Here is a 27,173-nt window from a genome sequence, read left to right as displayed (position 1 = left end):
CTGCGTCGCTTTTCACATCATATAAATATGTAGTGTATATATAATTTGCTTTCGGTTTTCGTTATTTTGTTATTAAATTACATTTCACAAAATACAATTCACAACTACACTTGACGTCAAGTTTCTGTTTTCCGTGTAACTTCAACTAATCCATCAATCACCGCCCAGCTTTCAATCTTCTCTATCCTGACCTATCAATCTAAAATCCACTCCGTTATGAAATATTTTCTTTTTAAAATTAAAAAATCGTATACATTCGCGAATTGCAATCAATTTCGGTTCATCAATTTGGTAAATAAATACTCAATCACAAAAAATCAACGAAAAACGCGTCGAGTCGCTTAAACTGAAACACATTTGCTTTAATTATTTTTACATTTTACCATTTCAATTCATTTTGTTTTTCGTTTACGTATATTCGTTACACTCTTTAGCCTTTAATATTTGGTAATTATAGATAAAAGCGTTTGCTATGTACGCCCTGAACTAAAGTTGGAGAAATGCAAAGGTCCTTTCGGCTCCAACTTTCTCTTAGAGAACTAAACTAAACGCTACTAGCTAGCAATATTTCTTTAAGCTTATTAACAACATCGAATAGTACGCGTAAATGGTTGTATTGGATTTGGTTTTCTGTTTGTTGCGTTCAATACGTATAATATATTTATTAAACATTGTACGTCGTGTAGAGAAATTTGCTAATTAATGATTACTCTTTTTGGTTTTGTTTTCTGCTTCTGTTTGCTTAACTTGGAGAGCTTCGTTTTAATGATACGTATAAGTGTTCGAGGGAATCTCTTGTGAATGCTTTAAACCAATAAGAAATCACGAAAGGAACGGAACAAACAAAGAAAAATCAACAGAAATGTACTTACTTGTCATGCATAAGGAAATCATGGGTAAACAATAAGAAAGTAACTCAAAAGTGAAATATTTTGTATATTGTTTTTATTACAGCTTTTGCATGTTTTTTCGTTTTGTGTTTAGAAATAGTTATAGTCGCTAAAACATTACACACATAGTTGTTGCTATATCATATAATTTATAATATAAAGTTCATCCCTTCGTTCTCGTTTTGTTTCGTATGTGAAATGGTTTGAAATGCTAACAGTTAAATTGTTGCTTTTACCATGTAATATAAATATTAAATTTAAATACAATAGTTTTAATGCTTGATAGATATTTCGTTTTGCTTTTGCTTGCCATTTTCTTTTTTTGTTTCTCGTTATTTGTTTACAACTAAGGTTACATTTAATTTAATACTCTTATATGAAAGTTTTAGCTTTATACAATTTTTCTTTTTGCTTCTTTTATAAATGCAAAAAATGCCCTGTGTCGGCTGCAAAAGTTGGCGATTTCCATTTACTCATTTATTTGTATGTTGAAGACAAAAGGGTTTTTTGTTTTGGTAGTATTTTCTTTTTGAGTTTTTGTAAAAATTAAATTCAATTTTTGAGCTTAAATGCAGAGTTGCTTTTGATGCTGAAATGCAAGTTACTATATTTATATTTAGTTATAGGGTATCTCTCATCTTCAGACAAAAAAAGTCGTTTACAAACTAGGCGCGATTTGAAAATATGTACAGAACTTAGTGTTGGATAATGCCTTAGGTTAGGTTAAATAATTTACAAATGGTATCTGGCAACACAGACTGCCTGCTCTTTGATAACGCGACAACCCTAGGTCGCAACAAACGTTCTATGGGCATTCGAAGTTTTTCTTTTTTGTATTTATTTTTTATGCGTTCGTAATGTTTAATGTTTACGTTTAGGTTAAGGTTAATAGTGTATTTAGTTTGATTAAAAGTTAGTTGTAATTTCGAAATATGGCTCGTGGCTCTGACTTGGCAGTGTGGGCAGATTCCGCTCGCTATTCACCCCGAGTACTCTACGTGGCGGCTACTTAATTGGTTTGCGTTTCTCAGTCTATTTCGTTGAGGAAAGTGTTTTTTGGAGGGGGTAACAACAGAAGAAGAGGTGGCATTGTGATTATTCAGATAGGAAAGTAGTTAATGGCAGGTGGAACAAACGCGCTTCAACTGGATTTTATCGTTTTTCTTTTTTTCGCTACGCCGCCCACGCTCATCTGCTTTTGAAGACAAAGGTTTTTTTGGACTAGAATCTTGTATGCAGATTGGTTGTTTACCACATCTCTTAGTGTTATCTTCGACCCTGTTTCGGTTTCTAACTCGTAAACCATTTCAGTTCTAAATATAAACAACTCTTATGAGGCTCAACAGAAAACTGATTTTACTTGACTATTTTGAAAAGCAAAATGTTCTGAGTTACATTTTAAACGTGAAATTAATAGATAGAAATTTCAATAGTTAAATTCTTAATATGAACAAATATGTCAAACTTTTTTATTAAACCTCATTTATTTAAGGAAACTTAAGAAACCTATCAAAAATAGTTCAAAAGTGAAGCAAAAACTTTTCTTTGAAGATGAACTTTTGTGATTTTTGACTCCGTCAAAATGTAAGCAGAGTTAAAAACAGAAACAGGGGCTCCTTTCGCGCTTTCCACTCGATAAACAAACTACGGCTACTCGAATTAATATGGCATGGCTTCAAAACCTTTGCTGGAACGGCGGGAGTGAGCGAGAGGGGGGATGGCGAGATGGGGCAGGGGGGCTGTTGGTGCGAGCGAGAGAGAGCCTATGAGTGCGAGTGAGACAGAGGCCGGGCGTGCGAGTCGACCAGCGTGAGCGGCTACAGCTGGCTGAAGCTGCTGGTCGAGACCCAGTGCGCGGTGTCCGGGCGTACCATTAACTATATGGGACCGTAGTCGCTGAGCGCCTGGCCCGGATGCTGGGCGCCCGGGCCGCCGGGCAGCGTGACCACCACGGACACGGCCCGCGAGTCGATCACGGAACCCGGAGCGGTGTTCTGCCCACCGACGCCGCCGTTCCCGTTGCCATAAACGTTGCCAGGATTGCCAACACCACCGCCAACGCCAACGCCGGAGGATCCGTGCATCAGGGTGCCGGGGAGAGGGCCCATGCCGACCGTGCTGCTGCTCATCGCGGTGCCGTGGCCCAGGGTGCCGCCGCCAATGGTGCTACCGCCACCCCCGCCTCCGCCGCCGCCGCCGCCCATGGTCGATGCTCCCCCGACTCTCCATGTCATACGTGGCTGGCCGCCGGCTGCTTGAGAACGTGGTGGTGCAGGTGGTGGTGGCTGGTGGAGGCCACCGAGGCGCCGCCCGCCTGGGTGTAGGGCGTGGCCAGCAGGGATCCCGCCGCGGATCCCACGGGCATTCCCATTCCGGAGCCGGCGTACGGATGCGGGATGGGTGGCCGCTGCTTGATCAGCGCTTGGTTGGCGCCGGTGCGATCTGGCGCTCCGAAGAGGCGCCTCCAGAAGCGGCGCCAGCTCTCGAGGGTCTTGCCCGACCAGATCCACACACCGGAGGTGATGCCCACGGCCAGGGCCATGAAGTACTTGAGCATGAGCACGGAGTAGAGCGGCTTCTTGCCGGGACCCTTCACCTGGGCACAGGGACAAGCGAGAGCTTTGATCCAATCCTCGAAGTAGGCCGCCTCGTACAGGTAGCACCCGATGACGATGGTCGCCGGAACGGTGTAGAGCACCGAGAAGATCCCGATGCGGATCATGAGCTTCTCCAGCTTGTCCGCCTTCACCCCGGCTCCAACGCCGCCCTGCTGCTTGATCACCGATCGGATGCGGAACAAGGACACAAAGCCGGCCATCAGGAAGGTGGTGCCGATGACGAGGTACACGAACAGCGGGGCCAGCACGAAGGTCTTCAGGTGGTCGGGGTTGAGGTTGCCCACGTAGCAGATGCCCAGGATGGGGTCCCCGTCCACCGCGGAGAGCAGCAGCACGGCCACCGACTGGACGGTGGGGATGAGCCAGGCGGCCAGGTGGAAGTACTGCGAGTGCTTCGTGATCGCCTCGTTGCCCCACTTGAGGCCGGCGGCGAGGAACCAGGTGAAGCTGAGGATCACCCACCAGATGGAGGAGGCCATGCCGAAGAAGTAGGTCAGCAGGAAGACCAGCGTGCAGGAGTGCGGACCCGTCGAGCTCTCGCGGAGCAGCAGGCCGTCGCAGGCGATCTCCTCGTTCTGGAGGAAGTTCCGCGAGAGGTAGCCCACGGCCACCATGAAGTAGCAGGCGGAGAGGAACACAATGGGTCGCTCGGGGTACTTAAACCTTTCGGTGTCGATGATGAACGTGGTTAGGGTCATGAGCGTGCTGCAGAAGCACAGACCCGACCACAGAGCGATCCAGAGGCCGGCGAAGTCCTTTTCGTCGTTGCTGAAGAAGGGGCCCTTGCACGGGATGCCGCAGCTTGGCACGCCGGCGATCCTTTGGACAGTGAGGTTCATGTACCAGTGGTGCGGATGGTGCATCATCGGCATCTGCGCCTGCGCCGCCTGCTGCTGCTGCTGCTGCAGCAGCTGCTCCTTCCCCAGGAAGATGAGCGGCGAGCGGCACGAGCAGCTGCACTCTTTTCCGCTTCCCTTTTCTCCTTGGGGGCTTTGGCAGTTTTTTGAGTTGCGTCCGCGGCACTTGGAGCTTGTGGTGCCCGATCCGCCGGATCCGCTGCTTCCGGATCCGCTGCCTCCCTGCTTCCTCTTGCCCCCCGAACCGGAGCCTCCACTCGATCCTCCCGAGCCTCCCGATCCCGAGGAGCCGCTTCCCGCCTCCGTGTAGGAGGGCTGCTCCATGCAGAGGTTGTCCGGGTCGCCGTGCAGCGGCAGGTGCTCGCAGGCCATCCGCTCCGGCCACTCGAAGCTGTACTGCTGCATGATCGGAGCGCAGCCGGAGCGGGCTCGCTCGCAGACGCTGCGGCAGACGGGGAGCGGCTTGTAGTAGTCGTCCAGGCAGATGGGCGTGTACATGCTGCAGAGGAAGAACTTGAGGTCCGGCGAGCACTTGATCTCCACCAGCGGCCAGAACTGGTGCACCTCCAGCCCGGCCTCGTCCTGCGTCTCGTGGTTCATCTCGTTGGGGAAGGAGGTCATGTTGTAGCCGATCCCTCGGCACATCGGGATGGTGATCTCCTCGCAGCGCATGTTCGGGTCCTTCGGGATGGCAGGCACTCCATAACCAGGAGCGGGACTCGCGTCCAGTCCGTGGCCCATGCCCATGCCCATTCCGTGGTCCGGGATGTGCTGCGGTCCGTCCGCCCGACAGGCGGAGGTCAGGAGGAGCACCAGAAGGACTCCTGGGAGCAGGACCTTCACTCTGTTGTGTCGCATTCTGTGCGTCTTACTTAGCTTCTTCGATTCGGGTGAACTGAGACCCCTTTCGGTGGTCGTTGGGTCTTCGGTGGCTGACCTTCGACCTTCTCTGCGGTCGCGCCTCACTCCGCGTGGAGGCGCCTCGAGAGCCGGAAAAGCGAGTCGCGTTTCCTTCCAGACACAGCTCGGCGTCAAATCGTCAGCGCTCGACAAACGGCGTGGTCTAGCTGAAAGGAAAGAGAATGCTATAATTAGTTTCAGTTTTAATTGATTAAATTAAAAACTTAGAAGCTTATGAGGTAGCTCTAGAATAGGTATTATATTTTCTGATTTATAACATATATTTATAGCTTTCCCTCCTTAAGTGTTCATGCCTATAAACTATTAGTGTGCGTTTGACATCATACCACATAAATTTATGATCATCAAATGTTGTTGGCTTTTACGATAAGGAATCAGATCCTGATAAAGTCTGTCCTTAGCACATGTTGAACCGATAGACGAAGCTATTTCTAGCTTTTAACGAGTCGACTGCCGAAATTCAACTGATTTTCAACACCATATTGTATTTCCCAACAGACGTCACTCGAAGGAAAAGGGGAAAGAGATGGTCAGAGTCGTTATAAATGATCGCTGATGAGGCGGCGACAAGTTGCAACTGCTCTTTCCTGTTTCTGATTCGCTCCCCGGAGAACTTTCGCGCTTCATTTGTTTCAATTGAGAGCGGCGACACTTGGACGACATGTCCATGTCACATGTCAAGCACTCCGGCACTTCCACTTCTACTTCACCCACCCACCAGTGAACCAAACCACCAAACCAACCAACCAACCAACCCACCATCCCGGTTTTCGCATCCACATCCCCAGACGAGTGTCAACCCTTCCGCCAATATTTGCTGACGCTGCTGCCCAGTTGACGATTCTGGTTCTGATTCTAGAGCCGATTCCGATTTTGATTCTGGAACTGCGCTGACCAAGAGGCGCATCAATCAAAATCAGTGAGTTTTATTAAATTTGACGGCGTCTGCTGGCGGCAAACGCACGGCTCCAGTGCACATAGAAAAAACTATTTAGTTGAGATAGGATTTGGTATTTGATATTTCACAAAACAGCATTACATTTTATGAAATTATAGGTATAAGAGAGTACATTTATATAAAGCAACCAATATCAGCTTTTCCTGTTTGAAATCTTTTCGAGATATATTTGGTATACAGCAGTATAGCAATATTGAATAGAAAAGTTCCATGATTAAATGACATCTGCTTTTCCTTCAGTGTGTGCTCAATGAAAGTGTTTGCGCAGAAGGGTGTGAAACGCTGATGGATTGGATGTGATGATGATGGTGATGGGGCAGAAATTAATTCAAGACAATTGCTCACTTGAGGCGCAGTCAAAATGGAGGCTGAGAAGCCACCCATCAAGTCGAGCGTCCACTGGATAATAAATATCATATGGTGACACCTTTTCGGGAGGGATAACTACTGCAGAATGGCAGCTGGCGGTATCGATGCCAGCGGTTTGTGGTCAAGTCGACGGGCAGCTGCTCCACAACCGATACTCGGATACTCGGATACTCCGATACTCAGTTACTCGAATACTCAGATACTCGAATACTCGGAGACACCGAAAATTGACAGCTGGACGGACGAGCGAAGTGAAGGGCAATTTACTCGCCAGCAGCTTCTGTGCGCTGCAGTCACGAAATTTATCTACAAGATACAAGATACAAGATACAGTTTTAGCAAGTGTCAAGTGACACACATATTTGCGGCTTTTGCGGCAGCTTCAGTTTCTGCTCGGGAACCCAGCTGCGTGTGGTCCAGAGGAAAGCAGCAGCAGCGGCTTTAAAGCCTGCCAGTTGGACTTGGCTCTTTGCTCTTGGCTCTTGGAAAAGCTGTCAGCAGCAGCTGCAAATAAAACATGGTCGAGCTCCCCACTTTACACTTTACACGCCCCAACTTCTTTGTTTCGCGCTGAAAGTCCTTCCATTGTTTTTCCGAATGAATGACATTTTAATTAATAACATTTGTGTGCGTTAGTCGCCGTCCATCACAATTTTACCCCCCGAAATCCCCGACCGATACAACCCCGAAAATAAGTTGCAGAGTGCGGCTCTCAGTGAAACATTTTTCGTGTTAAAATGTTTGCCGAGCACTTCAAAATAATTAAGTAAATACGCCTCGGAAAATGTTTCTAGGACACCGTGGGCGGGGCCGTCGAAAGCCCAAGTGTTGTGATTACAACTCGAGGGTAGCGCCAAAAATAAATGCTGAAACCCAATATCGAAATGTGGGCAGCAGGCAATCGGATCGTGAGAAACAATGCCAGGCGTGAGTCTCCTATCGATTACAGCGAATCGAGTCTATAATATAGCCTCCACTATACAAGTTTGTTCTGCGAACAGAACAGAACAGAATAGATGGAGGCGTCTATCGGCTGCGGTGACGCTTACGCAATGTTCTCCTACTCGAATGACAAATTCAGTGGATGGAAGTCGAAGTGAACCTAGGAGCTGTCATGAGTCAAGGTTAAAGAGTGGTTTGAACGTAGTAAATATGTTTAAAACATATTTATGATACTTTATACGTATTCAAACTATTTCAAAATATTTAGATAACTTAGTAGCAATGGTTACAAAGTAAATGCTAAATAATGTAGAACAAGAGTTTATTGAATTCAAGATTAGGAAAAGATAAAGAACTTCTTTCAGCTTTGCAATCATTTTCCTAGGCAACTCACTGAAATCCAATAAAATTGCATAAGCAATAACATTTTCAAAAAGTATACAAGAGGTGTCCAAGCCTCTTCTTTATGGAAACTCAAACCTCAGAACCCATTTAAGCATTTAGCGACACCTCCTTAAAATTAATTTGTACGCGGAATTAAAGTTCCCCTGAAAGTTTCTTAGTTTCAAAACCACACACATTGAATTAACATTTTTTCCTCGCATTGACACTTGTGAAGCATTTTCGTAACCGGGAGTGAAAATTAGCCGTAAGCCAAAACAATGCGACAATCACCGAACGGAAAGAGGGAAAAGTCTAATTGGTTTGTCCGAGGCAGGGAAATCATATTGAAATGCAGCGAACGTGACTAAAATGGCAGACTCGACTCGACTCGACTCGACGGGTTGTTCCATTACAACAAGAGGGGCAACCAGGGGGAAATACCATAGAGAAAAGAAAATGCGTATAGTAGATGTGCTGCTGGCTGACTGGCTGGTTGGGTTATGGAAAAGCCACGTTCACAACGACGACTTCCACGTTTGGCGGTGTGGCAGCAGTGAGTGTTGTGGCCCAAAACCAACACAACTTGCTCCGGTTATTAAAGCCTCAAGTGGCCGGCAGGGTAGGCAGGGCAGGCAGAAGGGATGTGGGCTCCTTTTAGGGCCGGCCCTGTTCTGTGTTCTGATTGCCGGCCAACAACTAGCACTAATAGGTGGATGTGTTCATGGGAAATGGCCTGGAAATAATAGCAAACGTGCTTCTCTCGAGTGGAGCGAGGGAAAAGCAGTAAGCAGAATGCATAAATATTGTTTTTAATAGAGAAAAATGTCTCGAGTGGCGGTGACGAATGGATGGATCGGATCGGATCGTCTCTCTTCTCAAGTTTTCGAGTTCTCGAAGTGGTAGCCAAATGTTTGTATTTGGCCGATCGACCGGGCCGTGTTTGCTTAATGATTCGATGTTTTTAGTGCAGACTCATATTGTTTATTTAATTGTTAACAAGCGTGCGGCTCAGACGCTACAAGCTCGTTACGAGTAACAAATTATTACTCGCCCCGAATGCACGGCTTTTTGCCAATCATTCCGCTGGAAGAATTTATACGAAATCACGCTGCCAGCCAGTCTCAATGATGTTTGTCCAAGCTCTCCAGCTCTCCAGCTATCCAGCTCTCGACTGGCTCGAAGATCTGGCTCTGGCTTTCCTGGCCATGTTTGCCAAAGACTTGAGAATGCTGCGATCGGGGAAATCAGGGAGAGGGAGAAAGAGATCCCCGATCGGTGAATGGCTGCGCTTCAATGCGCTAAAGAGGTCGTCGGGCGGAAGCTGTTACCAAAGTTGGTAGCTTGCCAGCAACAGCAGCAGCTAAAGAAAAATCAACGACTACGACAACCTGACTGTTTTAATTAAACAAACAAGACAGAAACTCAGAGGGAAGACGACACCAGCGAGCAAATAAGTAGCAAGTGTTGCTGAGGAGCAGAGTACAGTCGACACCCATGGCAAACAAACCGCAGCACAAGGTGTGGGATTCCGAGAAGGTGGGAACCTCAAGTCGATTCGAGTCGAGGCGAGTCTTGGTGGAATGATCTCATTTGCAGTATTCCAAGAATCTAAGAATCTCATTTCATGGCTGATTGAGGATGCTTATTAAGCGTTAGTATGTTGTTACATTAACTTTAGCCATTTTATGGAAATCATGCACACTCAGAGCAGAGCCATCAAAAAGTCTTGCAATAATTCAAGCAGCTAAAGTGTCGGCAAAAGAATCACGAACACAATACGCAAAGTTATAAACTCTTAACTGGCAATATCGCTTGCGAGTACAGTTTACACAAAAGCAGAGGAAGTAAGTCCGGCACTCAACTGGAGATAATGATGATGAGCAATTAACCAAACAATGACCGAAACCAGCATCGTTGCGAGCCGAAAAGAGAATGCTAATCGATAACTTATCGCCTCGATGGAGGCCAATCAATCAATCAAAGGCAACGAACAGAAGAGGTCTTCATACAAAACGGCTCCAAATCGTTCGCGGAGCCACGAAAAATGCGGCAAAAAAAACGAGGGGGAAAAGCCAAAGAGGAAAAACTTGGCAACCACAAAGCACTTAAACTTTCCACGGGGGGCATTTCCTCGTTTTCGGCAAATCGCGGAGGAGGGGAGGGGAGGGGAGGGGAGTCCTCCGCCCTTCGCAGGTGCAGTGCACAAAGAAGCGTTGAAGCAGCAGCAACAAACTCCAAGGGCTCGCAGGTGCAACAGTCAAACAGAAAACCACCCACCCACCAATCCACCAATCCACCCACTGCACCACCTCCCGTGCTGTGGCCTTGGCCAAAGCAAACCGCGAAAATCAATTGAAAAACTGGGCGGGACAAGCGGGGAGGGAAAACAGAAAACAGAACGAGGAGCAGGAGCTGGAGCAGGAGCAACTGTTTGCCTTGTTGGCGGCGGCATCAAAAAGCGCGTAGCGGCGCAAAATGAAAACAGTTTGTCGACACGGTGGGGTCAGAAAGAGACAGGTAGACTGGTGGCCCTCGACCGAAAGAGACGGCAAATGAAAAAGTTTTTATTTCGAAGCGAGAGGCGCTTTCCACCCACCGCCCCCCTTTTTCCACTCAAAGTCAATGCAGACAAGTTCCATGACCTTACAAACGCAGTGAGTTCAAATGGGGAAACGACAAAAGGGGTGCGGAAACGGGGAAAGCGGGGAAAAGCGGGGAAAGCGGGAGAAAGCGAGGACCGGGATCTCCTGTGAGCTTTTCCCCAAGGAACTTTGTCAACGTAATAAACACAAAACTGGCTCAAGATTTTTGCGCGTCCGCCCATTAAAATCATTGACATTTAAACGTGCTTTTCTATTTTTTTTTTGCCTGCCTGTTTTTGCTGTCACACTTTTGCAACATTTTTTTAAGGGGGTTTTGGAGCACTCTTTCCAGCCCTTTTGCCCTTTGATGTTCGGCCGCTTTTGTTGCTTTGTGAAAGTTTTAGCAGAATGCAAATTGTTTGTGCATGTGGCCCATCATTAAATGCTTTTTCCCATAGTTTTTTCAGACTCTGCTTAACCACTGTGAGTCCTCTGGCCTTACAATTAAGTTTTAATTAAGTGGACGCCATCCTGAATCTGCGGACTAAGCATCTATCTCAATTTCCACTGCCCTCTCTTCCCCAAAAGCTTCTTCTTTGATGAATTATGGTGGCTGCATAAATAACAGATCCTCGGAGATCGGGAAAATCCGGTGGGCACTTCACGCAAAACGATTTGCAAATGTCAAACAGTTTCTGTATATTTTTGTCAACCACCCTGCACCACCAAATAATTACAAAGGGCGGAAGGGGTTCATTCGAGGGGTTGATTTCGTCGTTTAGGGTTTTCTATTATTGAATATTTCTTGTCCTTGTTTTTTTCGACGTTCTCCTTGTCCTGTGCCAAAACGCTGCTTACTGCGGACTAAATGACACCGCAGAAAGCGAGTGGAACAGCCAAAAGGGCAAATTCAGAGGGGTGGCAATGCACAGAAGATTATTTTTATAGTTTATTATGTCTTCTGTTTCTGTGTATTATTATTTTCTGTTCAATTCAGAAGAATGATAACCATAAAGATCTTGTACAATATCTTACAATACTTTATAATATTTCCTTATGGATCTCTTGGAATGATTTACTCTTAAAATAATTATGTTTACTAAAATAGTAGTATATAAAACAAATATCTTCTGAAACTCTTGTATAATTTTCTCTTAGATATGTATCAACACACAAAATAATAAATACAAACACTCAATTTTTTCCCGTGTAACATAAGAGAGCCCGATGTTGAAGGCGAAACAAAAACATGGAAATAAAATTGAATTTCCGATTTTTTGCCCGGTTCCTTTGGCCTGGTAAATTTTGCTAATAACAAGACAAAAGTGCAGCTGCGGTGGCCGAGGGAAGGGTGCCTTTTAGGGGGTGTGAACTGTCGGCAGACTGACTAAATACAAAAGAGTGTCAAGTGTCTTCCCAGCTAAAAGGCAAAAAACGAGGGAAAAAGGCATGCAAGTCCTGCATGTGTGGGTGGATGGTTTGTGTGTCCTGTTGGCAGATTTTATTTTCCATTTCAAATTTTGCAGCATGAGCAAGCGTTTTTATTTTGACAGTTGTTGCCACTCCCCCATGCATTCTTTGGTCCTCCCCCAAAGAAAAACAATTAAAAACGAATTGCCTTGCACTCCCGTTCCCATTTCCCATTTCCCACTTCCTCGGCGACAATGGAAACACAACACGCCGCCCATCAAAAGGGAATTTTGTGGGGTACAAATTAAATATCCGAAGGAGTACAAAAAAGCATAATTTTTGTTGCTCCAGGATGTGGCACATTTAAAAAATAACATTTTTCTGGGTGGGAAAATGAGCGAAGAGGTTTTATGATGCAACTTTAACGCATCATAAAACAGCGGCGCGAGAGGAACTATAAAAATTTCATGACTTTTTTCCCCAAACTGAGGTGCTACAAAGATATATTGAGTGCTGAGTAATGATAATGACTTTTGGGGAAAAAAGAAATGGGGAAATTATTGTCCAGTTTTATGGAGTTGAAAAGGATTTTACTGAGGAATTATGTTACATTCATTTCCAATATTTATTTCATGGCATTTAAACTTGATAGCTTGATAAAAATAAAAATGTTGTTGTTCATTTCGTATAAGTTTTCCCTCGATTATTTATTACTTTATTGAGTTTTATTTTGTTTGCATTGGCGGATAAAAAACCAGTTAGCATGTCCACACTTTCAAATTTCAATTTTTCTTTTCCCATTTAACGATATTCCACTCCCGAGACATTTACTTTATTGCAATTGGTTGGTTTTTTAACTTTTAAAATGAAAATACTGTTATTGCCATTTATCTACGATTTACATTTATGGTCATATTTGATAATCGACTGTTTTATGGCTAATACCGGTGACGGCATTTTACACCCCGATTTGGTAATAAAAGTAATTGAATCATAAATGCAGCTCGGCTCGACGGCTAATAAAAAATAAAATATGCTGATATTTCTTGATGGAAAACTAATTGAAACAGCGGAAAGTGGAAATTAAAATGGAAAGACATCGAGGTGGTTTACGACTGTCGCCGGTTTGTCTGTGGCTTACATTCCGGTGGCTGCCCGTCTTTTTTATGGCAATTAAAGGGAACCGCAGTAAAAAATAACCAACTGCCGGCGACATTGACACACAAAAAAAAAAAAAAATAACAGCGAGAGAAAACTATTACGGTAAGAGTTTTCCCGGCTGTTGTGACACATGCAATAAAAACGATTTTTATGGTCATTTGAAAGCGTCAAGAGGAAGAGGGGAAGGGCCCCCAAAAGTACGTACACATTCCGGCATGAATGATGCATGTTATGTCTGAAGTTCTAGGTTGACAATTTAGCATGTCTCCCCGGCTGTGGAGCTCCTCCTCCTCCTCCGACGACGAGGCGAAACTTCCTCCCCGTTTGCCGTACAAGCATTTTTAGTGCCCTTTGTTGTCAACTAACAACCTCGTGCCGTCCCTCTTGCACACATCCTGCCGTCTCCCTCTCTCTCTCGCTCACCCACACACACACGGGTATTAATTAATGTCAGTGTGGAAATTAAGTGAAATATATCTGCAACATGCTCCCGGAAAATGCGAGGATGTTTCGTAGGTACGCTGCTCGTTGTGTGACAAAATGCCGCTGACATGGATAATTAATGGTGAGCTGCAGGGAGGAGGGGGGAGGAGATACATAGGTGACACGGGGTTAGAGGTCGTCTGCGAGTGTGTGTGTGTGTGTCTGACCACCACCTGGGGAAGGTGCCTAATTGCTGAGCTCGGGTCAGACTAAGTACATTTAGTGTACCACAGCAACACATTTAATTAAGCACCAAACTTATTTTCCTACTTATATTACCTTCCTTAACAGGCAGACAGATGTAAGCTATGTTGGATATAATATTTCGTTTTTATTTAAAATTTATATTTATAATTGGGGTTTAACTCTTAAAATTGAAAATCTGTATTCAAATTTTATTATTTTTAAACTTGCAAGCCAATCGAAAGAGTTAAATATCACATAAACTTTTTTGTGTTTATTATGCTCTTCAAAATTCGCAAAATGTTTCTTTGGGTGTAAGTTGGGTTTATTTTTAAGAGTCCAAATTATCCTTTTGTAAACCGCAAGCCGTCGTTTTTATTACCGCTAAACAAACATAAAGTGTGGCGTAAAAAAAATAAATAGGAGCCCCAGAAATTATGACATGTTTTCTTTGGCCGAATTCTCGCAATTAATTCGCAGTCATTAGGTTTATTTATCTGCGAGTCGCCAACGCACTCTGGCAACATTCTCGATTGGCGGCAATTAATTCTTGCAATTTAATGCAATGCAAACAACTATTGGGATGGCTCATAAATTCGCGTTTTTAGAGTGCGGCCTGCCAAAAATGATTTTTATTTATTTGCTTTGGCCAGAACTCGAGTATTTGTAGTTTGCGTGGTTTTTGACTTTGAAAATTCGCTTCTCGATCTCTGTTTGTATTCGTGTGGGCAATTTGACGTCTCGATGTCTGGTTTCTATTTCAATGCTATAAATTTGTCGCCGCTCTCGCCCGCTTTTCATGGCTCCCTGCGCGGCTCTTTCGATATTACGCATACGCCTCGGGGTCCCCGCTATCCTGGTGGGTGGCTCTTCCTCCGCCCGGCATTGATTTTTATGTTTGCTTGTCGCTGCTGTTCTTTGTACCCCCTCCCCCTCCTCGACTCTTACCGAATTCCCTTGGCTCTTTTTGGCCCGCTTTGTATTATATGTATATGTTTTTTTCCCATTTTTTGTATTTTCCTCTCGTATTTAATGGCATTTCTAGCTTGGTTTGGTTTGGTTTATTTTGTTGGCATGCGTGCGCGACCCGACGCCAAGCGATAAACACGCGGCAGCCACCGTCGCCGGTTTGCCCGCTATCCATTTTTCCTCTCTTCTCTTTCCTCGTTCCGATTTTTCCGCTTACCACCCAAACCACCTCCCCCTCACGCCCTTCTATGCACCCCTTCTCCTCCACTTGGCTATGTGTCTCTGGCATGCGTTTAAGTTTTCAGTTAATGGCTTTTAATGGCGCTGCTGCTGCGTTTGTTTTTCTTGGCTTTCTTGTAGAAATGTTGAGTAAATATCAAAATCAATTAGTTGCGTAAATTTCATCCGCAGACAGCGAAACAAGTTCAATCAATAGATTCCACTGGAATGCCATAAAAATATTCGATTCCCCTTTTGACTCTTCTAAAAATGTTTATAAGCGTTGGTCAAATACCAGAGGAGAAATTTGTGTCTGAAAACGCCACTGTTATTAATAAAAATGACATCTCCCTAATCCCAGCTACAGATAAACCATTCAGATAAATAATATCAACCACGCCAATTTATCTTCCGCACATTTGTTGGCCCGACGAATATCATTTAGAAATCTGATTAATTTGCCACCTTAAGCAGAGGCCAGAGACATTCTATAAATACCGGCCACAAATGTTGGGTTTCCCCGCCCAAAACGCATATTTTCAAATATTTTCCAGCTAATTTAGCACCCTCTTGAAGTCATAAAGTTGCAGTCCAATTCGGAATCCCATGGAAATGCATAGCCGAATGGGAGACCACAAATTACCAAATTCAATATACGTATAAATGGGATATACAACACGAATATGTGGATGTAAATTTGAAATGCGAGGCACATGTCCCAGCAAAAGCAGTCGTTTCTCCCCGGGCTCTAGGTTTTTGGATTTGGATTTGGATTTCTGCCTTCGGCAAGGGGAATTTCAATGAGGCATCTCGCATCTCGCATCTCGGCGACTCTGCTCCGGGTCTCGTTTATAATTTATGGCGCTGTGCCTAATGGCCAAATTGCCCATAACAATAATTTGCATGCAAGCGCTTCCAACTCTGACTAATTTCTTTTGGCCAGTCCCTCGGAAATCTTATCGATGCTTTTCGGCCTGCCATATATCACTCAATATCAATATCAATATCGGTCGAAGGAAGTATAGAACAGAGAGCTAGCTGAAAAAAAAGCCGAAAAACAATTTACAACAATTGCTTAATTGAAACGCCAGGGCCACTGTAGAATTTAAATTTATGAAAGCATCGGGCCCCAAATCGAACCAAATCATAAATAAATCGCGGGCTTATCAGCGTTTTTGTTTGTGGCACTTTGTGGCATTTCAAAGTGAAAATGCCGCTCCCCTAAAAAACGGGAAAGTGGACAGCACATGACTCTTGATACCGATCCGAGCTCCGATTCCTGGCTGACAGATGAACTTTGTACGCCGCCTATCAACCAACCGACTGACACTTTTCACATTCTGTTAACTAAGAAACTCGGGAGCATTTTTAAAGAGTTAAACAGGTCAAGTTTCCCCAGATAAGCTAAGGTTTTTATGCAGCCTTCTGCTGATTTCCATCCAGAGAGCGAGCTATTGAAAATAAATCTCAACGAACTTGTTTTTGCATAATTGGTGTTCTGATTGACAGAAAAACAACCTGGGTAACAATCTGCTTTAAAAATAGAAGCATGCACTTAAGAAAAGATATTGAAACTGAAATTCCATAACTTAACTTTTATGAAAAGCAATTATTAACTCTATGCAATACAATCTCCACATGATTTTGTTTGAAGTTGTTATTGATTTTTTCCCGTGCAGCCGCAGCCTGTAGGTAGAAGCGAAGTTTTCCCATTAGCATTTTCATGCCACATATGGCTGGCAAATGTAGAAACAACAGCAGCAGCAGCAGCAGCAGTCAGCTCAACTCAACTCAACTCGACTAAACTCAACTCGACTACAACTCGACTCAAAGGCAGACAATAGGCCTGCGGGACATGCGACAGGGCCTATATGTTTTCGTACTTCCCCCCGATGTTTTATACGACTTTTTCGTAGGCGTAACATGTGTGGCATAAACAAAGGCAAAGGCAGAGGCAGAGGCAGACACAAGCCGAACGGAAAATATCAACCGATATTCCCATGTACGATATAGTACACGCCAGTATGCAAAGGCTGCGGAAGGCGTGAAACTGTTGATAGTCTATTGCAGTTTTTCCTTCGTTCTGTGTGTGTTATTCTTTTTTATGGCCGTGCAATAAAAATATTTACGATGCCGAAGCGCCAAATATGTAGGGAAATTGTTCAAACTTGCGGCGGGGTGGGGATGGGGGGGTAGGGACAACCGGAGGGTTAATAAAATGTTGCACTTGTAGCAAGAAATTGAAGTTGAAAAGTGGTTAGAGTCGCCTGCGGGAATTTATGCTCCTTTTATTTTAAACGCAGATGGAAAACGATATTGTGAGGAGATAAAACTGAAAAACTGATTTGAAATTTAGCAATAAAAACTTGTCTGCTCGGGGACTTTTTTCTTGCACGACTTCATTTTTAAACAAGATATGAAGCATTGGATTTAATTTTAAATTCAATCTCTTACAACATTGTACATGTGTTTGCAATGATAATCTTCCTTGTTGCCTCATTATTTCGGACCCAACTCTCTGGTCAGCTCTGATTTCCCACTGGCTGCAGTCCGAGGAAATCAAATGAGCTGAACAGTAGAGAAAATGTAAATGAGCAGAGTGGAATAAGGAAATTTGCGAGGGGTGCTTGCAGCAGAGGAAGTGGGAACCAATGAACTCTTGGTATGCTGCAGATGCAACTGCATGCTGAATTCTCCATTCCATTCTGCACTCGGCAGTCGCTTTCAAAATAGCTCGGCCCACACGAATCCCCCACCCAGTTTCCCGTCGGTTTTTCACTGATTTTCCGACCACCGCCCACCTCCCACTGCAAAGTACAGGCGGCTGGCTGCAATCAACGCACTTGTTCCTGTTTTTCTTTACTTCTCGGGAAACGCTGCCGCTGCTGCTGCTTCTGCTGCTGATTCCCTGTTATTGTTGTAAACTATTTATGCGTTTCGAAGTTTATTTGAAACACGAACAGCAACAACGAAAGGCAACACAGGAATTCCCTGCATGGCATTTCAAATGTTGTTCGAGATTCCTATTCCAATTCTTATTCCAATTCCGATTCCCATTTCTCGACTTCTGCGGATCTTTGTTTGGCTTCTGCTTCTGCTGCTGCTTCTGCTGTTTGTTGATTTTATGAACTGTTTTTCTTGCTTCACTTGCTCTTGCGCTCAGTCGGGTGCCCTCCGGCCACATATGGTCACCTTAATTCGGCGGAGGTGGCAGTGGCAGGCATCAAATAATTTATGCCTTTTCCCTGGGCTCTTGGTTTATTTTTCCAACAGCCAGGGCATTTCAACAGCCAGAGCAATCAGCGCGTGTTTTTCGGGCAGGAAACAGCACGAAGGGATGTCGGCTGCTGCTGATGTGCCACTCCAACCGCTCCACTGTACCGCTCCACTCCACTCCGCACTCAACGGGTGGTTCCACTGTGGCCTCTGCTCGGTGCCCCGGTGCGTGATCCGCCTTAGGTGGATGCCCACTGTTGTTTACACTGACGCCATTGCCGACGTGCCACAAAAAGTTGGCTCCAATCGAATTGAATTGAATCACAGGGGCGAGTCGGCCAAGCGAAAGGTGCAAACTGATTTGGGCTATTGACTCGCTTCGACAGGAGTTCCAAACTCAGTTAGCTTCATTGTCTGGCCATGTTCTACTATATATTGGATTATCTAACCTTTTTACTCCCTTTTGCGAACTAAAGTCAGATCTTTAATGCTTGTCTGGCTTGTATCTTACTCTGCATTCCTAATATTTAGTATTTGCTGAGTAATCCCATTTACAAATGTTAGTCATATTTTATATTTCACTTAAATTCCATGTTACCTAACACGCTTTTAGCTCAATAGCATTTCTATAATTTCCCCGGATCATAACAATATCTTATCCATAACCGATCCCTCACTGCACTGGCATTTCCAATGAACTCTGCCTGCGGCTACACGGAATCCATACACATTTCACCCACGGGCAGGCACCGAGAATATGAATATATCTTTAGAACATTGATTGACTGCTCGACATGATCGACGTGATCAATGCGAGGGAGTGGTCGGTGGGGAAAATGTGGGGAGTGGGAAACAGCACGAAGGGGAGGAAGGGGAAAAGGGGGCTGCCTGCCGTCCACAATTATAATTCAATTAACTGAATAATTCCATCTTTCTGCGAGGCAGTCGAGCGCCACATGCTGCGAAGGGAGACGTTGCATGTTAGGCATATTAAATTAGTTATTTGTAATTTTAAACAAACGCGTTGTAAACAAAAAACAGAAAAGACAGAAAGAAGACAGACGGACAGGCGAAGATCGAGCGGACGGATTGAGAATGATGATGTGTCATTGCAGTGTGTTTGCCCATCTGGCTGAATCAATGTTTGTATTTATGGAAATATTCTCATGTTTTAATTACGAGAACATTTCGAAATGTCTCGCATAACAAATGAGGCCCGAACAAACGAAAATAAAACAACAGTGTCTGGTAAAAAGACCCTATCAGCAAAAAGCTTCGACAGTTGGCCAGACAAGTTGAGACGGCGAAAGAGACAGAAGAGGCTGCAGTGCGGGCGAAAGAGACGGCTAGAGATGCCAACTAGACTGAAAGGCTTGCCAGGATATTTTGCATTAAAGCAGCAGCAGCAGCAGCAGCAGCAGCGGGGGAAATATGAGAGAATGATGGATAGGCAAAGCAGGCAGCCAGATGATGATGATGGCGGACAAACCGGAGAACTGGAGAAGTTGGCAACTCAACTGCCGGCAAGAGCAGAAAGAAGTCAACAGCTCGTTAACGTTAAAGTGGCAAAAGATATGCCCGAAGATTCAGTTCTCTCTCCTGCAACCACATTCTCGTATTCTCCGCTCAAAAGGGTAAGCCAACAATGGGGCAACAAGTCGCGTCTCAAGATGCATCGCCCACGGCAGCCGAAACCAGAAAACCAGGCTCAAACCGAAAGTAACGCTCTACACAGAGGAAACCATTTAAAAACCTCGTAAAACCTTAATTACAAAAAAATCAATTAAAAGAAACAGGAAATTTCCAAAACTAACTATTAAAAAAAAAAAAAAAATAAGATGAAGGGTAAAATTTAGTAAACTTTTTCTTTCAATAAAAATCATTTCTTGAATTTTTCTCTGTGCAACAGGAGATGGCTCGTTTTGAAGAGCAAAATTGGCGTTGAAAAGTAACTGCCGACAACCGCAGACGGAGACGATGTTTATGATGTTGAACGCTGACTACTAGGAGGTTCCTGCTCCTCGGCTCCTTGGCTCCTTGGCTCCTTGGCTCTTTGGCTCTTTGGTCAATTGCACTGGCTGGGTCACACAGAAAGCCCTGGCATTTTTCTCTCCATTGTGCGGCAAACTAAGCGCAATGAAGTAGCCAGGGGCCAAAGTGTTTTTGGTGGGGAAAGGTCAAGTTTTCTGGCCTCTTATTTATGTTTGCGTCTAGCTGATGTCTTGTTGTATGCAAAATAGAGGAAACCAAATTATGGGGAAGGACAGTCTATAAATTCTAAGCAAGGCTGATTCCTCACCAGGAAATGATACTTTAAAGAGGAATCACTGGAAGCTTATAAACAATCTATATATATAAAAGCAAGTTGTGTTAGTTACACCACTTATAACTTAAGAACGGCTGAACAGATTTGGCTGAAAATTGGTAGGAAGGTAGCTTAGAGCCCGGAATAGGACTTAGGGTACTTTTTATTCCGTTCGACATACCAAAAATCGCATATAAACTGAGTTATAACCTCATCCCACTGACAAGCACACACTACCTTAGCATTTTTACTCAATTTTTTTGAAGTGAATTGAAGTTATTTGTGATTTTGGTGAATTGAAGTGAAGTGAAGTTTAATTAATAATGCCGCAACCAAGACGATCGAATCTTTCCCGACAAAGCCGTAATTCAAGAAGACTACAAAATACTGCAAATGAAAGGACTGAAGGAGAACAAAACATTGCACGCGAACAGCGCCGCGTTAGTATGGGTCGACTTCGTGCAAAGTGAGGCAACCCGTAACACGGCTCGGTTGACAATGCAGAATCGTCGAGCTTACAACAGAGGTCAAGAAATAGATAATTTGCGACGCAAAAGATATTTTTCAAGTGCTGATTTGAATCGAGAGGTGTTTCAATACGATTGCATCACTGATTACAGCTTGCATCCCAGCGTTTGCATTGGGCAAATGGACGTTGTTTGCAAGTATTGCGGTGCGTTGAAGTTTTACGGAGAAACGCCTGAATTATGCTGCTTTAATGGTAAAGTGAAATTGCCATTGTTGACTCCGCCACCTGAGCCATTGTATTCACTGCTTTGTGGTGAAACACAAGAATCACGACACTTTCCTGCAAATACTCGAAAATACAATGGTTGTTTCCAAATGACGTCATTTGGGGCAGATATTATCGAAGAACGAGGATTTAATCCGACATTTAAGGTTTTTTTTTGGTATAACATACATAGAATTTAGTTAAAGAATAACTTACTTTATCTTAGATACAAGGGCAGATTCACCAGCGAATTGGATCATTACTATGTTTCGAAGATACACAAAAAAAATTAAAAAAATATATATTTCATGGGCAACATGGAAGAACAACTTGATCGACACCTAGGGATCAATACAGGAATGAAGCGACCAATTCTTCAAGACTTGCAGTGTCTGCTTCGTGAACATCATGCGATGGTAAGGTTGTTTAAGAGTGCTTTAGAGCGCATGCTAAATGATGACTATGATATAAAGTTGTCATAAAAACAGATAAACGACCATCTGGAACACACGAAAGGACATTTAATGCTCCAACAATAGACGAAGTCGCCATCCTAATTGTGAACAATTTGATGAATGATGATACATAATCGGGTTTTACTCTTGATCGAAGATATGTGTTACCTCATGTGCGGTAATATATTAATCAGGTTAGAATGCCAGCGCCAAATCGTGATATGAATGAGGCATTTAATCGAGAATTAGAACGGGAACGTGAATATGATCACCAGGAATTAAATTTATTAGTTCAAACGAATGTACCCCTGTTGAATTCCCAACAGAAGAAAGTTTATGATACTTTAATGAAGGCAATCGATGAAGAAAATGGTGGTTTATATTTCCTAGATGCCCCTGGTGGAACTGGCAAGACATTCCTCATGTCATTAGCTTTAGCAACTGTTCGGGCGAGGTCCAACATAGCTGTTGCAGTTGCTTCTTCGGGAATAGCAGCCATATTGTTAGAAGGATGCCAAACGGCTCATTCAGCATTAAAATTACCGTTAAATCTTCAAATTATTGAAGAACCAACGTGTAATATTGCAAAACACTCAGCAATGGCCAAAGTTTTAATGGTATCGAAATAAAATTTTTCCTTTGTATAAAACAAAAAAAAAATTCTTTATCTTTTAAACGCCAAACGAAATTTTACATAAAACTATCGCCATCTGGTGGCGGAACGGAGTTCGCCGGGTTCACTAGTTTTAAATAAAATAAACTATACAGCCGTTACTTATTTCTTTTAACATTTCTCAAGTCAAATCATCTACAAATATTTTTAAAAATATCTAAACTTAAGAATTCATTAGTTCAAACATTTCTCCGCTTACCATTTTTTCCATTCCGTTGGTTTAGCTGCTTTCTGGTTGATTTGCCGCTTCATACAATTCCGCCCAGCTGTAATGAGATGCAAAAAGAGGTACGAGAAGTCTGATAAGTAATCTGATAACGATTTTAGGTTCAGCTATAAAAACTTAAACTAAGCAACTTCCATAAAAAAGAAATCCCAGCGCGGAGATTTCGAGCATCGCTAAATCTTGCTAATCGTAAAAGGGGTCGTAAAAAATGTTTATAAATCTTGTATAATTAGAAAATATTAAAGGCCAAATAACTTAATTATGCAATGAGCATAAAACCGGATTTATGCCAGAAAATCTGCTGGAAAAAAGGCATTTGGCGACATAATTTACGGGCTGTCCGAAAGGGCAGAAAGGAGTTTCCACCATTTGCGGCCTGAGTTATGTTCGGGGTGCCCGGGCAAATATGTTAATATTTGGACAATAAATTTGTGGGCGGCTAAAGAACAATTGCAGTTGTCTCTGCGGCAGCACTTCAAACGGAGAGGAGCCACGAAAGAAAAACGGAGGAAAGTAGCAGCTCCCCAAAGGCAAACAGGAAAAGCCGGCGGATAAAAGGGGGAAGGCGTGGGTGGGGTTGGAAAATGGGGGGGGAGCTTTATCCCTCGGCCTAGCCGAAAGTGGACTACTTTAATCACGCCACGGGATTAAGGGGCCAGACATTCGCCGGATGATGAAGAAGTTGCGTGTGTGCCAATGGAAGCGAAGGAGGCAGCGACTCGCTTACAATTTAATTAACTTTTTTCTCACTCCCTGCCGACTTTTTTTACTTCTTATTAAAGAACGCGCCTTGTTGATGTTTGCCTTAACGGCACTCTTTGTACATGTATTTATGTGTGTATATAATGCAAGTTTAATCAGCCAGCGACAAATAAAGAAGAGTCGCACAAGAGGTTGCCCCCGTATCCGTATCTGTATCTGTGTATCTGTAGCTGGTTCTGTATCTGTATCTGAAACTGTAGCTGAAACTGTCCGTGTGGGAGTGCCGCAAAAGATTTGCCTAACCAAAGCCAAACCGAGCCAAGAAAACCCAGATAAGCCGGAGGAGCAACAATGAGGATTACTTGTGGGCCCACAATTTGCCGCCTTTGATTTACACCCCACCACCCCCTCGCCACAATTTGCCAGGTGTAATCTCTGCTGTAACCAATTGCAGATAAAGTTAAGCAAACGGCAACGAAATGACAATTTTTTAATTATGAACGTCTGCCTCCGGCTTTTGCGTTCTCCGTCTTTTATGGCTTGCCTAATAGAGATAGGACACGAGATCATGGCAAAATATGGCGAGAAGATGAAGTGTTTTATCTGTAATTGAATTCTTGGGCAGACCAGGGTATTACCCAATTTAGAAATGTGTTGTAGAGTGTTTGAAGTGATGAAAACGCTTGGGTTTCTTAAAGAGAAGTCAAGAAATACAGAGATCTGATGATCTTATACAACCTTGTACAACAATTCTAGTTGTTGTTCATAAGCTTCATAATTCATCTATCTCAACCACAAAAACATTTATGACACTTCCCGAAACTTTATTTGATGCGCAGTTTTTCATTGTATTTCTAAATAAAGCAAACTTGTCATTATAAATCTCTGGCAGAAGAAATCTGAGAGATTATTCTTTATTCAATTTAAAGCGTTGAACAAATCAAATTCCGAGAAAAACCCAATTTGAATGTGAATCCAAAGTTATAAATCTGCGACACACAAATACATTTCCATACAAATCTTAGAAATTCAAACTACAAAAAATGAAAAGAACAACCTGCCGAGACAAGATGGAGAATCTAAAAGCCTTTCAGACTCCAAAGACTCGTTTGATTCGCTTTTCTGTTTCTGACTAATTAACTGGGAAAGATTCTGAGCGGAGGAATTGGAATTTGTAGGCCAATTAATTAGGCGCATAATTTATGGCAAAATATTCTCGCTGTCTCGCTCCTTCCTTCTCTCCATCGAATGTCAACTTGACTTGATCAATAAAAACTAAAGGGGCAGTCACAGGGAGGGGCGGAGCGTATCAGTTTCGAAAATGTTTAATTTATGACATTGCAAAAAGCAGAAAACAAATTTATGAGCGAGCATTTAAATGCCCAACACGACGGCGAGCGACGACAATGAATATGTATTGTGTGGAGTATCGTTTTTGAAAATTGAAATTCCAATGAATCTCAAGGAGCACGGAGTACGGAGCACCCCTTCTCAGTTCTCGAATCTCCGCTCCGCTCGGAGGAAGGCAAATATCGCCATAGTCATCGCCGTCGCAGGAAACAACAGTCAGTTGCAGGCGCAGACCTTAAACAAACAGAAATTAATTATGTTTCGATGCGAGAGCCCAAAAAGATACTCAAGTACACAGAGGAAAATAGGGGATATTCTTTAGAGCCCAAAAATTATTTTATACACTAAAAACAAACGAATAATAGCTTACTATATTATAAATTGCATACTATACCAATAGTTTCTACGCAACTGAGAACTCCTTACTATTCAATTATTCAACTTAAATTGTAATACCAAAAACTACCAACCATTTATTTCTTCAAGTGCACTTTTAAGAGAGGTGGAGCGAAAGGAAGATACAAATACAAGAGAACCTGATGCTGCCTGCTGAAAATAAAATTATTTTGTTCAGAGTTCTGTTTATAAGAAAAATATGTTTTTGTTTGTTTTAACGCGAGCCGAGCGCTTCCTTTTCAGTACCAGTCGCAATGGACTGAGAGCGAAACATGTGCGAAGATGCATCCCAGAGATGCGTATCTGTTGGATACATGCAACAGAAACTTCGGTTGCGGCTTCTATTTTTGGTGCTATTTCAATTAATTTGCTGCCTCTAAACAAAGTTCCCTCGGCGAGAGACGAGACGTGAAATTTATGAGTAATATCGCATGCTCGATTGCAGCCTCAGATTTTTCCCTGCCTTTTAATTAGCTTGACATTTATTTCGTGCCGGACTTCTTCGCAGCCGCCTGTCTGCGGTTTTTTAGGGTTAACAGCGCGTAGATTGATATCTTCAAGTTCATTAGAGTTGCAAGTCGCTTTAATTGGAAATATGCACAACGGGCAGCGGAAGGGGAAGGAAAGCGCTCCAGTCGTCGTGCAACACTTGGGTGAGAATTAATGATGCCTGCCCATCCATTGCCCTTCCTTCCTCGGATCTCGATCTGAATTCTGTTTAAACTTGGGCATTTTATACACTCAACGCAACGCAACTCAACTGAACTCAACTCAGCTCCTTTCCTTCTTTCTTCGATTCTGTTTCTGTGGTCTTTGTGGCCCCTTTGCCTGCCCCTTTCTGTTGCATCCTCTCGACTGCCTCTGTTTATCTTTGGGCTTTTGTTAACTGATTTCAAGGGAAGCTCCAGAAACAGCCGCCCTCCTACAGGGTCGATTTAATTAACTGCTTTCTATATAAGGCATATTAAATAAGTTTCATTTGGCTTGTTTTCGTTCGGTTCTCGGCTTCTCGGGTTCTTGGGGGAATGAGTGATCAAAAGGATGAGGCAGGGAAACTTTCTAAGAAGACCAGCGAATCTTATTCAATCTGAGGAATTCCGTTTGTCTGTGTAAATTAACTTGTGACTCACTTTGATTAAAATGCATTCCGAATCGTTTTCTTGAAGGAAGTTTATTACCGGCTAAAGATAATAAAATATATTCGGAGCTAAGCCTTAAGTTGAAGCTTGTTAACCCCAAATTTTTAATGACCCCCAAAGATAATTTCCATAACGATTTTCCACTTGTTGCGGTCACTCCCCTGCCCCGCCCCTCGATTTTCCAACACCTACACCCGCCCGCATGCTTGTTAATTTTCATTTTAAATGGGAATTTTCGTTTTAGAACCGAGTTTCGTTGTTGTTCGCTGGTGAACTATTTGTTCCTTGGGATTGGGGGCTGGCGACTGGCTCGAATAACAAACAAAATTAACACCTAGTCGCTACATTTCCAGCTAAAACCCCCACACATGGCAGCTGGAAAATATCCCCCCGCATCCCGTCATAAGTCAGGGCTCTAACAAGGTGTCGTCTTGCTAAATGAATTAGACTCAAGGCGAAACTGATGCCCGACGAATGAAAAGATGCCATAAATATCTGTTTCTGTTTCTATATCTGTTTTTGTATTTCTTATTCTCCCACACGTGAGAGTGTGCCATTGGATTTATAACCGACACTTTTAGTTTGGTTCGAATAAAATGCAAATTGCTTCAACCAGGCGCAATCTAAATATTTGCATTGGCAATTAGCATATTAAAAATATTTCCCCCAACAAAACGCTCTTGGAAGACTCGTTTTTATCGTTTTTCGTGTTCGTTCTATGTTTGGTTTGCCCAAGCCCGAAATAAATTCTAGTTAAAATTGCCCAACGTTCGGTGTCGTCGATTTTGTTTGTATTTTCGACTGTCGGTGGTGCTAACCTCTCGGGTAAAGTTGGAAGCCTAGGTAAAAGGAAGGTGTATCTGAGAGTTTGTGCGTATCTGTGTGCAGTCCGCCTTGTGTTCTTCTATTACCGTAATTTTCTACTTGATTTCTGACGCTCATAAATCATCATCAGTTCTCCCTCAGATAGCGTCGTCGTCGTCGTAGTCGTTTGCCTTTGTCATTTCTCATTCCTCATTGTTATTGTTGTTG

General features: G+C 43.4%; 2 protein-coding genes across 2 annotated transcripts in view; both read right to left on the bottom strand.

Moving 5' to 3' along the window:
* Positions 1 to 2,767: 2,767 nt before the first annotated feature.
* LOC108088283 (acanthoscurrin-1-like) lies at positions 2,768 to 3,094 on the bottom strand. The gene has a single exon (XM_043207512.1). It carries the CDS (start codon positions 3,092 to 3,094, stop codon positions 2,768 to 2,770), a length of 327 nt encoding a protein of 108 aa, XP_043063447.1.
* Positions 3,095 to 3,105: 11 nt separating this feature from the next.
* The window catches only part of LOC108088282 (frizzled-2), a 29,564-nt gene continuing 5,496 nt past the window's right edge, over positions 3,106 to 27,173 (bottom strand). Inside the window, exons 2-3 of the mRNA XM_017186003.2 lie at positions 22,528 to 22,594; positions 3,106 to 5,432 (exon numbers count right to left, since the gene is read on the bottom strand). Coding sequence (XP_017041492.1) covers positions 3,121 to 5,223 — 2,103 coding nt within the window. The 5' untranslated portion in view covers positions 5,224 to 5,432; positions 22,528 to 22,594 and the 3' untranslated portion in view covers positions 3,106 to 3,120. The remainder of the gene's footprint in view (positions 5,433 to 22,527; positions 22,595 to 27,173) is intronic.

Source organism: Drosophila ficusphila, unplaced genomic scaffold, assembly GCF_018152265.1.
Source record: "Drosophila ficusphila isolate 14025-0441.05 unplaced genomic scaffold, ASM1815226v1 contig_106, whole genome shotgun sequence".
Taxonomy (NCBI): Eukaryota; Metazoa; Arthropoda; class Insecta; order Diptera; family Drosophilidae; genus Drosophila; species Drosophila ficusphila.
The sequence above is the reverse complement of the archived record's forward strand: the minus strand, read 5'-3'. Positions and strand labels throughout refer to the sequence as shown.

Bases quoted from the DNA above. Each gene is read 5' to 3' on its own strand.
- LOC108088283 (XM_043207512.1), bottom strand. From the start codon at position 3,094: ATGGGCGGCGGCGGCGGCGGAGGCGGGGGTGGCGGTAGCACCATTGGC.